This window comes from Ichthyophthirius multifiliis, assembly GCF_000220395.1.
Source record: "Ichthyophthirius multifiliis unplaced genomic scaffold scaff_1120509250982, whole genome shotgun sequence".
Taxonomy (NCBI): domain Eukaryota; phylum Ciliophora; class Oligohymenophorea; order Hymenostomatida; genus Ichthyophthirius; species Ichthyophthirius multifiliis.
Window position 1 is genome coordinate 1 of NW_004086315.1, and position 13,907 is coordinate 13,907.

At 19.1% G+C, this 13,907-nt stretch overlaps 1 protein-coding gene across 1 annotated transcript, besides 16 other annotated features; it reads right to left on the reverse strand. All coding sequences in view use genetic code 6, as the record gives it.

Moving 5' to 3' along the window:
• The first annotated feature begins 1,067 nt into the window (after positions 1-1,067).
• Positions 1,068-1,099: a microsatellite.
• A 744-nt stretch (positions 1,100-1,843) lies between these two features.
• Positions 1,844-1,914: a microsatellite.
• A 138-nt stretch (positions 1,915-2,052) lies between these two features.
• Positions 2,053-2,123: a microsatellite.
• A 1,084-nt stretch (positions 2,124-3,207) lies between these two features.
• Positions 3,208-3,249: a microsatellite.
• A 1,090-nt stretch (positions 3,250-4,339) lies between these two features.
• Positions 4,340-4,369: a microsatellite.
• Positions 4,370-4,371: 2 nt separating this feature from the next.
• Positions 4,372-4,426: a microsatellite.
• Positions 4,427-4,922: 496 nt separating this feature from the next.
• Positions 4,923-5,020: a microsatellite.
• Positions 5,021-5,854: 834 nt separating this feature from the next.
• Positions 5,855-5,924: a microsatellite.
• Positions 5,925-6,000: 76 nt separating this feature from the next.
• On the reverse strand, positions 6,001-13,586 carry IMG5_124000 (hypothetical protein; the record flags this gene model as incomplete). The annotated part of the gene is made up of 7 exons (XM_004032308.1): positions 12,988-13,586; positions 9,975-12,855; positions 8,345-9,884; positions 8,187-8,274; positions 8,041-8,139; positions 7,212-7,995; positions 6,001-7,060 (listed from the first exon to the last, which is right to left on the reverse strand). Coding segments are annotated over exons 1-7 (7,036 nt in total), but the record flags the coding sequence as incomplete, so codon positions are not given.
• Positions 6,944-6,985: a microsatellite.
• Positions 8,003-8,038: a microsatellite.
• Positions 8,279-8,332: a microsatellite.
• Positions 8,994-9,049: a microsatellite.
• Positions 9,893-9,955: a microsatellite.
• Positions 12,908-12,976: a microsatellite.
• Positions 13,587-13,750: 164 nt separating the features above from the next.
• Positions 13,751-13,795: a microsatellite.
• A 35-nt stretch (positions 13,796-13,830) lies between these two features.
• Positions 13,831-13,887: a microsatellite.
• Positions 13,888-13,907: the final 20 nt, after the last annotated feature.

The window sequence follows — 13,907 nt, forward strand, 5'->3', positions numbered from 1 at the left end:
TTTCTATTATATTAGATTAAATATTTAATGGCATTATTTTTTATATTTTCTCTTGCTATTTTTCAGATTATAGCTATTTTGATATCAAAGAACATAATAAATTCATTTATTATGTATCGTTTTCATTTTTTGTTACAGTATCTTAATATTATATGACTTAACTAATCTAGCGACATTCTTTATTTTATTAAAATTTATTTAAAGAATCTTTAAAAAATTAAATTAAAAAATATGTTTTAATAATAAAAAAATAAAATAGATTTGTTATTAATTAATATTAATAAAATTGTAAAAAAAATATTGATTTAAATATATAAAAAAAATAATATTTTATTATTATAATTAATATTTTTTTATAAATTTACTTATTTTTTAGTTGGGAGTTTTTAAAAGATGTTAGTTTTGTATTCTAAAAACTTATTCATCGTTTTTAAAAATATCATCTAATTATTGATTTCATTTTTCCTCATTAATATCCTTATTAAAAATAATTTCTGTGATTTAATTTCTTTTTATTGTGTTTTATTACATTTTTTAGTTTCGAATATTATCAATTTATTATAAATATATAAATGAAATCACATAAATTACAGTAGTAGCAACTAAAGTCCATATAGAAGCATAAAAATACCAATCTTTTATAGAAATCACTTTATAGATTTGATGTATGTCATTAACAAGAGTTTATTTTCCTTTGGTTTTGCATTAACATATAAATTATTAAATTTGATTTTAGTCATTAGTATAATATAAAAGTATGCAATCTTTAGATACCCATTTGTCTTAAATATTCTATATACAAACATAATTATTTTTCATATATTTTTTCTTTTAATTTATAAAATAATAAATTTAACTAATTTAATTCAAAATTTCAACAAATTATTTTTTTTTATAAAATTTCTATATTTTTGTTATTTTAAATAACTTAATATTATTATTTACTTCTTTAAAATATGATAAAAATATTAAATCATATAAAATATGATATAAATTGTTAGATTTTTATAAATATTTTAACATATATGTATTATAATAATAAGTATTTAATTAAATATATTTTTTTAATATTTAAACTTTGTATATTTAAATTTGATATCTTTATTTTTTAATAATAAAGTATCAGAAGTTAAAAAAAATAGATTATTTAAAAACTGTAATTTGAAAATAAAGAATTCTATTATTTTTTAATTACAATATTTTTTATATTTTATCTTTAAAGATTTTAATTTTTTAAAATAGTTAAAACATTAATATTTTAATAAAAATAATACATAATAAATGATATATTAATTATATAAATTTTTGGTTTTTTTAATTTATTATAAATTCATCATTAAGTTTTTTTTTCAAGAATCTTTTCAATAGATAAAGTTAAATCAATTCCATATTCTCTTTCTTTTGTACTTTTGACATGATAATATTATTAAAGTAAAACAATAAATCTGTTCAAGGCTATAGTAATGAACAAAAATGTACCATATAAATATATATCTTTTTAAGCTAAAAACATATCATTTAAAATTTAGTAATCTCTAGATGTAGTAGCATTATAATGAACAGAAATTTCAATATTATGTTATTATTTTAAATCATAAGAATACTTTATAGATGAGCTCCAAAGTAATAAAATCACAAAAATTAAAACTTTGTGATATTACAATATTTATGACATGGTATGGTTTGTGTCCAAAAAATATAAAAGCTTGTTTTTCCATCCTTTAGGTAAAGGAATTACAAACAATGCTCCTAAAAATAATTATAAAAATATGCAAAAAATTACAAACTATTAAATTGAAGGAATAAACATTTTTTGTTTTTATTTTATTATTATTAATAAATGTTTTTATTTTTAATTTATATATTATAATTATATATTATTTTTAATTTAATTTTAAGTATATATTTTTATTTGCTTTTTTTTTATTTTATTTTTTATATAAAAAATATAAGGTATTTTTATTTTTCTATTGAAACAAAATTTATATTATATATAATTTATTATATGTACTATTATATCTATTTATATTTTATTTATTTCATAAAATTTAATATTTTAGTATTTTAAATATAAAATATTTTTTATATTTAAAATATTAATTTTATTTTAGATTTAATATATTTAAAAGTATTTAATTATTTTATTATGATTAAATTAAGTAAAAAGAATAAGTATAAAATTAAAAAATTTAATTTATAAAAATGAATATTGATACATATGAATTATATACAAATTAATAAGTCAAATAAATTTCTCTTGTTTAACATAATGGTTCATAAAAAAAAGGATTTGAAGTCACAACAGTTTAAAATAATGAAAAAATATTAATAACAAGTTTACATGATAATTTAGAATTATTAGAATTTGTTATTCTCAAAAGCGACCCTAAATAAAATGATTATATTGGATATTCTGATTAATGGAAAGTTTAAAATACAATTGAAATATAAAATTTCACAATTTCTGATATTTAAAAATCTAGAAGAGAAAAAAAAAGCAATAATTTAACTTTAGATTGGTTTAAAAAAAATGAACATTTAGGGTATTTATATTTTTAATTATACTTATATTTTAATTTTCTTAAATTTAAGTTATAATTAATAATAACAATAGTAGTCTAATAATTTAAATAATATAATTTAGATATTATTAGATGAAAAAGATGCTTAAATTAATTAATTGAGACAAATTAATGGTTAATAATATAAAGAAATTATTAATTTTCAAGCTTAAATAAATTAATTATAAGAAGAAAAGAAATAAATAAGTGAATAATTGTAAAAAATAAATAATTTAAATTAAAATAAAGTAGAAATCTAAGAATAATAAGATAAAGATTAATAAAAAGTTGAAGAAAAAGATTTGGATTAAGGTTTATAAAAAAAATGAGAATAATATTAAATAATGAAAAAAAAAAAAAAAAGTTATTTAAAAAGATATAACAAAAATTATTTGTATTAATATTAATGTTTTAAAATTTTAAAAATATTTATATAAATATAAGAAAATAACATTTTATTAAAAAAATACTTAAACTTTATATTAAAATATTTTATCATTAATTTATAAAGAGTTAAAAAAAAAATTATTATATTTTTATGTCCACAATTTTAATTAACATAAAAAAAAATATTATAAAATTATGAATAGATAATAGTTATATATACATGTATATGTATTAGAGGAAGTATATTTAATTAAGTGTTAATAATAATAATCTATATAAATAAATAATTATAAAATAAAATGTTTATATATTAGATTATAAAATATTTATTTCATGTAAGAATATCTTCTAGAAAACCAAAAAACATGAATATGAAAAGCTACAAGCTTTACTATTAATTTAAAAAACATTTAAATTATTATAATATATTAGACATAATTATATGTATTTTATTATTAATTTTTTAATAAATTTTTTTTTTGAAAAATATTCTAATTGTGGAGTGAGCTAATTTTACCTGTATTCATAATATCTGCTTTTTTTAAGTTAATGGAATTATTCTAAGTAAATTTATTTGATTAATAAGTTTTTATTTTAAGCAGAGTATTTCTCATATGTTTTATGTAGTTATAAAAAGAAAAGGCCATGATCAATTTTTATCTACCTTTTTTATATATTATGTATTAAAATGTAATTTTTAATCGTATTCTTTTTATTAATTATTGATCATATCAAGATTATTAATTATTTTTTTAGTGATGCTTTTAATTATAAACATTTTTTTTTTTTAATTCTAGTAAAAACTTTTTAAAATTTTTATTTCATAACGATTATTTAAAATATTTATTTTTATATAAATTATTAATTACAAAAATTATTTTAAAGTAGTTTGTTTTAATTTTTTTATAAATACAAAATAATATTAGAAATTTAATATTTTTAATTAATTATTAAAGCAAAATTAATAACTATCATATGTTAAAAATAAAATATATAAATAAATTATAAAAAATATAATTTAATTTATGAAATATTAAACATAATATAATAAGAATAATGAATAAAAGTAAATAAATTAAAAAAAGATAATATATTTTATTTATTTATAATAAAATAAATAAAATTATTAAATATTAAAATAAATTATTTTTATTATTTATGATGAAATATTATTAAGAAATTACAATTTAAAATTTTTAATAACTTAGAAAATTTTAATAAATATAAAATAAAAATTAATTTAATATCAAAACACACTAAAAAAACATTAAATCGGCTATCAGTATTTTTTAGGCTTATAAAATTCATTAATTTATATAATTTTTCAATAATTAATATTTACTAAATATATTATTACGTAATACCTTTATTAGATTTTATAAAAGATTTTTTACTTTATATTAAATACTTTATAATAAATAAAATTTAATTATTTATTAAAATATATAAATGATTTAATATTATAAGATAATATAAATAATCATCTTAATTTAAATTAAGAAACATTATATTGGCATCAGTTAATTTATAAAAAAAAGAACAATACTAACTAACTTATTATAATAAAATAATACAAATTAATATTTATTTACTAACAAATATTAATAAAGAAATATTTATTCAAAATACATATAAATAAAATTTATATTTATTTATGTTTTCAAAAATATTAATAATAAATTTTTATTTAAATAAAAATAAAAAAAAATTAATATATTATAAAATTTTTAAAAATAGAAAAAAATAAATGAAGAAAATTGAGCATTTGAAAATAAATTAAATAAAAAGTAAATATTTTAATTATTATTTGATAATTATTTAATTGATATTTTTATATAATTGATTATATTTTTAAAAAAAAATCTTAAAATCTTTTATAAAAAAAAATGCATTTTGAAGAAATTTTGATTATTATTATTTATTTATATTCTATATAAAAAAATAAAAATAAAGAGTATAAAAATATTAAAATAATATATAATATATTTATAAAAATAACAGATTTTTATATATTATTATAAAAATATATATTTATTATAATTAAATTTTTATAAAAAAATATATTATTATATTTTTATGGTGTTTATATTAGTTTTTTATAAAGAAAAAATATTAAATAAATATCTTTATATAAATAAATGATATTTTTTTGTTTAATGATAATTATTAACTTTTATAGTAAAATATTGAATTATATTATATATATTTACTTTTATTAATATTTTAAACAATACATGTATAAATGATTTTTTTTTTATTGAAAACAAATATAAATTTATCAATTTAATTTAATTTCAGGAATACCAAAAAAAATAACATTATCTGTAATTAGCCTATTTTTAGGTACTTTAACTTCATTAATTTACATATCATCATCATTTAACAATATCTATTATATTTTTTATTTCGAACTCCCTTCAATCCATTTTTGCTTCTTAACATCAACTTCAGTACCATATCTATTGACATAAACAACTGAAGGTTCTTTGAATTTCTAGAAAGTAGACGCAAACGGCATTTTTTCGCATAAACAATTAAGAAAACAATCAACCATTTGCACGTAATACTTCGACTCGACAGCCCATTAAGTACAGGCAATAGAAGATACTCCAATAATTGACAAAAGTGCGCATTAATGAATAAATTATTCTAATAAAGGGGTTTTTTCGCCTTCAGGTTCTAAAGAAGAATATTTTTCGAGAATATTTTTTTAGCATTTATTTTATCTATAATCACGAAAACTTTAGTTTGGGAAATCTCGTTCATGTCAATAATTAATTTAGGTGTAATTATATTCATAAAAGCAGGATTTCCATAAAAAATAGTAAGGATCCTGTACTTAAATATTTCTGCCATTCTCCTATACTAGATATTCTATTACTAGATGAAACACCTTCCCATATAAAATTAGTTATTATTATTATTATTATTATTATTATTATTATTATTATTATTATTATTATTATTACTATTATTGTCTTTCATATTTTTTATTATTATAGGCTCAGCATCGTATTTATTTTATTAGAGATTTTCTTTTTAAAACTATAACATATATATTTTAAAGATTCCTTTTCAATACTTATTTTTGCTTGTTTTTTGTATCTTTTTCCTAGTTATATTAGTGAAAAATCTCGAGAAATTGACTATATTTATTTGAAAATATTTAATTGATTTATTGGTAGATTGAACAAAAAAACATCAAGTAATATTACACAAGATTTAATGTTGCAATATAGTTATTTTTTTTCTTCATTGTCATTGTAATTGAAATAATAATGTAATTCTTCATTGAAAAAAGCAAAAAATTTCTCTAAATCATTCAAAATCTTTAAATATTAGAGCTCTTAAACTCCTACTACGTTTTAAAAGTCTTTCTCATCTATAATAGGTGTTTTTATAAGGGTTGATTTTATCAGGTTGAGCCTCATTTTTATACTCTCAAGTAATTAAAAGTCATCTTAATGCATTGTTTTTCTCTTAACTTTATATATTATTGGTTGATTTTTTAACTATAGGCATAAAAAACCAGAATACAGATACCTTTTATCAGCAGAAAATTAAAATAAAACAAAAGCCGAATTATCAGGAAGTAGTTTTTTAGTAATAAATTCGAAATCTTCAAAATCAAAAAGTGCTTTCCATAAATTATTGTTAGAAGTCAATGCTTTAAAGGCTTCTTAATTTAAATTACCAGCTTGAATATATACAAGTTTAATTAGCCTTTAAAAAGTAATAAATTTATGCTTTCCTTAAAGGGCTTTTCTGACTATTTTTTCGACATATTAAGTATACATATTGTGTTGGAAATATACAAGAAATTCAAAAGCTTATTAAGGGTTTTTTTCTCCAATATTTTCAATGAATTCATTAAAAAATTTACAAGTATTAAGTAATGAAGATTTACTTTTATGAACTTCAAAAATCTCTTTTTTATAATTTTTATAAAAATCTTAAATATGATTTATTGAATCTTATTAAAGGTTTATCTAAACTTATTATTATTATTATTATTATTATTATTATTATTATTATTAAATGTTTTGTGATTATGTCATTTTCTCTTAACTTTTTTTTTTAAATAATGAATTAGTTTTACTTTTTTTTAACTCCTCTTCACTTTCTTATTATTATTTATTATTTTCATTTTTATTTTCTTCTTAATTATTAGTTTCCCATATTTATATATATTCATCTTTTTGAAATTCTGCCTTTATAATATTGTATATATTTATATATATTATAATATACATATTATATTACATTTAATCTTTTTGCCGAACATAAATAAATATTAGCAACTAAAAAAATATATGAGTTTTGAGAAATTTTAGGTATTAAAGATTCTAATATAAATTATGCTTTTTCGAAGTTTTTTAATTAATTAGGGATTGTGAAAATAAACATGTCTATTTTTTAGGTCAGTTTATTTAAATAAGAGACTAACATTTCTTTATTAGTTTAATTAACTGTATTTTATTAAGTATTTAATGGATTATTTTTATTTTCTTATAAATCTTCTTAATTGCTTTTAAATTTATTAATTTCATCTATTTCTTTTTATGATGATTTTAACGTTTTTTTAATTATTCCTCCCAGTATGTAAATCTATGAAAGCTAAATCCTTAATTTAATGTGCATTTACATTAAAGGAGTATTCACGAATTCGTGCATTTATTCAATTAAAAGTGCATATTTTAATATTATTTTTAATTCTTTATCTGTGAGTAATAAATAATACTCGATTTTGAATAATAAAGATGTGCATATTTATATGTCTTTTTTATTCCATAAATTAAGGTTTTCCATCCACTCTAGAGTTTTAGAAAATTAGTTTTGTAAAATTTTATAGTGAATCATCTTTAATCCGCCTTCCTTTATATATTTAAATGCCTCTCCCATAAATTAGAATGACTCTTTTTCGATTTCTTTAGTGTAATTATTTCTCATTAGTTTTAAATTTAACTTACTCTTAAGTAAGTTTAAAGTAGCTAATATTTAAAGTATATATAAAAGGTCAGATATTTAATTCTATTTATCTAAAACTCTGTTTATTTAATTTTTTTTTTTAATTTTTTTTTAAATTTTTTACTCTTTATATACTTCTATCATTCGGTTTAAAAAATTAAATATATCATCAGTTTTATTTAATTTTTTTAAGGTTTTAAAAGTCTCAAATGCGCTTAACTCCCTAATATTATAAATTAATTCATAATAATAAATTAAATAAATATATACCATATTTAAGTATCTTTAATACACTTGTGTGACATTTTATGATTTTATAAAGATTCAATATATTCTCCTTCTAAATAGCAAATCTAGCCTAAATATAAATAAATATATATATATATATATATATATATATATATATATATATATATTTATTTATTTACCTAAATATAAATATATTTCACCCATAGTTTCTTTTTCATATAAAATTTTTGCATGTTTTATAGCTTCATTTAATAGATATTTAGCTCTCAAAATATCCCCATTAAAGAAAAGTTCCTTTGCTAAATCTATCCAGATTTAATAATGTTAAATATCTTTAATTAAGTAAGGTTTTGGTATGATTTATTCACTTAAATCTACTGCTTTTTTAGTATTACTTAAAATTTTGGAAGATTCTGTTTTGGCAAGTAACAATTTCTTTTCATGTTCTGAAAGTTTAAGTTTAGTAAAATTAATATTTGAAACTATATTCTCCGCTTCTGAATGAAATCCTAACAAATGTAAAATTTTTGAAAATTTTAAGTCATATAAAATTGCTAAATTAGTCTAGCATAGTATTTCTCTTGCAAAAAATCTTAAAAACACCAATAAAGGAACACAATGAACATGTAAACCGACATTTTCAAAGTATTTTTAGAGTATATTTATATATGTGAAAGTCAATTCAGATTTTTCAAATAAAAATTTACCCATAAAATTATAATCTTCGTAGGTTTTTACTTTTTCAATAAATTCTTTAGAAAATTAAAGTCTTATCCATTCTTCGATATTTTAAGGAATATTGTATTTTGGAATAAAATCTTAGATTTCTTATTAATATTATTATTATTAATATTATTATTATTATTACTATTATTATTATTATTTATCTATTGAATCTTTTTTAATAAAATTTTATGTACTTTACATATTATTATTATCTATTTAATTTTATTATTTGCCTGTATTTGCATATTTGGCTGCATTTTCTTCCATTTAATTTAATGTTTTGAATGATATATCTATAATTTTTATCAAGAAAAGTTTCGCGTCTAGACAAAACTATATCTATTCTTCTTAATTAGAACTAATCATGGCTAACATTACATGAATTCTCATTAATCTCTCAAAATGTGCACAATTTAATACATCAGGGTTAGAATCTTCTTCTCTTTATGCGAAAATACTTTTACTTTATTTTGATTTGACTTTTTTAGTGACTCCAGTTGATGCTCTTGACATTCTAGAATTGGTTTGTTTTCCGGATCTATTTTTGTCTTTTACTTCTTGCCCTTTTTTAATTTATTTTTAGATGTTTTTATTCTATTTTTTTTATAAGGCTTGTTTTTGGATTTTTTTTAATTTATTATTATTGTTATTAATTAGATAATTATTATTATTATTAGTTTATAATATTTAAATAGAAAGTGATTTTTTCCCTTTCATTATTCTAGAAAATATTATTTATTCAATATCTTCTAATTCTTCTTCTTCATCATCATCTTCTTCGATTTCTATTTCTATTAAAATATCAGCAGCAGCATATAATTGATTTAGTATTTAATTTTTATCGTTTTCATTTCTTAAATACCATTCAGCGAATTCTATATAAACTTCAACTATTTCTACGGAATTCTCTTTTTTTAAAATTTCTATAGCTTTGTTATATGCCTAATATTATTTATAAATAGCATTGGATGCTCTAGCTAATCTAATCCAAACCTATAAAAATATTATATATATAATATATATAATATATATATATATATATATATATATATATATATATATATTAATGAAATTTTTCTATACTTTTGATTATAAAGATGCGTCAGCTTCTTTCATATTAGAAATTGCTTATAATTCGTTTTTACCTTACTTACTCATGAATATCATTTTAGCTTCCCAAATTGATTTCTGCATACTTTTTGGAATTAACTCAAATACCATATCTGCTACATTTTCCCCTAAATGATATTCCTCATTTTCCAAAGTTGCTTTAAATAAAAGCTAACTTAGTAATAAAATTAGATCTGGTTCGCTTTTTTCTTTACAGCTTTTAAGGTAAAAAATAATTGAAAAGATTGGTTTTATCAATGCTTTTCGATTAATTGCAGAATCTTATAATTTTGCGCAAATATTCCACACTAATTTTGAGGCATCTAATACAAGAGAATTAATATTAGCTTTAAGTCCTTTATTGGCTCCTTCTACGGCATGTTTTAGAGCATAAAAAAGTAATTTTTCCTGACTTTTTTATTCCTATGTTTCTGGATTTATCATTCTTAGTAAATTTTCACTATATAAATATTCAGCTAGCGAATACCATCTTAATCTTGATGAAGGAATACCTTATAAATCCGAATTCGGGTTTAATAAAGACAGTGAGTTTTCTACACATCTTAGTGAGTATTTGTACATTGTAATTGTTTCCTCATTTAGGGATAATCGCGCTAATCTTGCCCATAATTCGGCGTGAAGTTCTAGTTCAGTTTCATCGTTTTCTTTCGCATTCCATATTTTTAGCGTATCAAAGCATTTCTTAATTAGCTCTTGACTCTATTGAGAGTTGGTGCTATTAGTAATAATCTCTAACTACGAAACAACCTCAAATAGAACATGTTCAGTTGATGCACCGGAACTCTAGTCAGCCATTCCTCCTTTAGAAATCTTTCCACCCTTCTCATTGTCCTTAGTGCCTGTCTTAGCAGCCCCTGCGACTCTCGCTTTGATTGAATTGATTAATTTTCTAGTATGTGAACCTAAAGGAAGTTACAATAAAGCCTCACAAACCCTCATAACTTCATCATATTCATTTTTTCCTTCCATTAATCTTGCATAAACTAATCCAATATTAGCATTGACTTGAATTTTAGTATCCCTATCATAATCTATGATTTGTTTTTTTTCTAACTCCTTAAACGAGTTTTTCATGACTTCGAAAAATTCTTTTAATAAAACTGAAATTTCTGGAAGTAATTTTTGATCATTTATTGGATTTCGAAAAACACTCAAAAAATTATTCCAAATATAAATAGCGCCATTAAAAACTAGCCAACTTTAACAAATTGAATCTGCTAATTTTAGTCCTTTTAAAAAAAAATCAACTATTCCCCTTTTCTATGCTAAAATTTCTTCTTTTTTCTCAAAAGAGATTTCCTCTTGGATGTTTTCTTGTTCTTCTTCGTCATTTATTTTGAGTATTTCAGCAAAGGCGATTACATAGTTCTATTTAATTAAAAAGTCTATAGTTATTTAAGCCATAGTATAATAACATTAGACTTAAGCTAAGATCATTTCTTCCGCATTCTTAGTCTCCCAATTATCGCTAGTTACAAATTCACAGGCTTTCATAGCTAAATCATCTAATTCCCAATCGAAAGCTAATTATGCGATTTCTGCTGCAAGGAGTTTTTTTTATTTATACTAGTATAAATTTTTTTATTTATGGATAATTTTTTCTTTTAGAATCTCTTCTTCAACTAGATTTTTAGATTTGTCCAATATATATTATTCTTCTTTTAAATTTACTAGACTACCTAAGCATTTCTGTAAAATATCGATTTTCATGTTTTCACTTTTCGAGTTTTGAGCACTTTCTAGGTCTAAAATTACTTTTTCGATTACATTTTTAGGCTCCACGTTGTTTGAGTTTTATTTTAAGTTTATTGTAAATTATAGGCTTTTTAAATACCTTTCATAAGGCCTTTAATATAGAGATAAATCCTCGTCTTCTTCATATTTATATTTAACTTTACTAATAGGCATTGAATAATCTAATTTTAATGCTTTTTAAATATGCTCTCCAGCTTTAAACACACTATTTTCTTCTAAATCACTTTTCGCCAATTCTAAATGAAAATTGACCCGAAGTGCATGATCGTTTGATTGTATTTTTTCCAGAAAATCACAGGCGGATGTAAATGCAGTATATACATAGGCCCTATATGAGGAATTTAAAAAGGGAAGCCCCATATTCCATATAAGAACGGCTCCATCGTAAACTAAATCAGGGTCCAATTCTTTCATACCTTTACTTTCTATTGCGTGCATTGACTTTTCGAGAATTTTCAAGGCTTCAATTCTCCTATCGACTTCTTGCATTTTTATTTATACTGAATTTAATCGCATTCCTGTTTTATTGTCTATGAGAGATCCAGCTTTTTTAATCCTCAATTCAGCCTTATTATATTCTTAGAGAACATAAGATTTCTAAATAGGCTATCTTACTCTAGATAGGAAAGAAGTGATAGAATCCGCTATATTAATTAAATTATGATATAAGGCTATACGACCTGCTTCGGCTAATCTTTCAAGGATTATTGGAGGAAGTTTATTAGTTTAAGCCATTTCGTTTCCGGGAAGAATTGAACTATTCATTGAATTTATAACATTTATTAATTCCTTTTCGATCTAAGCTTCTGGAATTAAGCCGCTTTTCATCATTTATAAAGTTAAAAGCAGTTTTTAACCAGTATCATCTTCTTATTTGGGTAGCTATTCAGTTTCTTTTTTTATAGATTGGAGAAGAATAAGATTTTCTTTACACATATGAATTTTTAAACGGAATAGTTAATCTTAAAAATTACAACCACCGAATTTTTTCGTATTTTCCCAAAGCTTATCTAATACTTTTTAGGCTTCTATTTTTTAATCTGAATCATATAGACATTAAAAAAGAAGCCAAGTATACCTAATTAGATAAAATAATATATAAATTATATAAAAAAAAAATTATAAAATTAATATATATATATATATATATATATATTATATATATATATATATATATATATATATATATTTATATATATTTTATTTTTACCTACATCTCCAATTATAATCAGGTTCATTAACTTCATCAAAAAGATTGTCTAAAATTTGAACAACTTCTACAAAATGTTTACTCCAATTGACTTTTATATATGGCCTTATTATATTATATACACATACTGAAGCATTGTATATTAAAAAAGCATATTTATGTTTATCTGTATTTGATATAATATCTAACGCCTCATGTATATAATTTAAAGATTTTTATAAATTAATTATCATTTCTTCATCTTTTAGTAATAAATTATGACTATTAAAAGCTATTAAACGTGCTTTTACTAAAAGACCTCTTATATACATTTATCCTTTAGAATTTGTTTTTTGAAAAAAAAGATCAATGTAAAATTCACTTAATTCATATTGATTGGTTATTGTTAATACTGTTTCACAAAAATTTATTATAGTATCATATGAAAGGTTTATAAATGTATCGCGAATGTTTCGCTTCATTTTTTTATCCGCAGATATTATACATTCGTAACTTTTTTATTAGTCATCTTCTTCTTTACGATTTTTGTAAAATATTGACTCATTTATTAAATTAATTATTTCCATTTCATCACAGAAAGACATTTTTACTTAAAAATATTTTATTAATTTTTTATTCTTTTTTTTCTATTTAAAAAAAAAAAATATTTATAATTTTTTTTTAAAAAAAAACTAATTCTAATTTTTAATTGATTTAATAAAATATAAATATAAACAAATATTTATATTTAAAATATATATACATATATTATAATAATTAAAAAATATATAATATATATATATATATATATTTATATATATATATATATGTATTTCATTTATATTTTATTCTTATATTGAAATTTTATATTATTTTTATTATTCAATTATGTAATTTATATTATACTATTTATTATCTTTAAGAATCCTAATTTAGAAGAA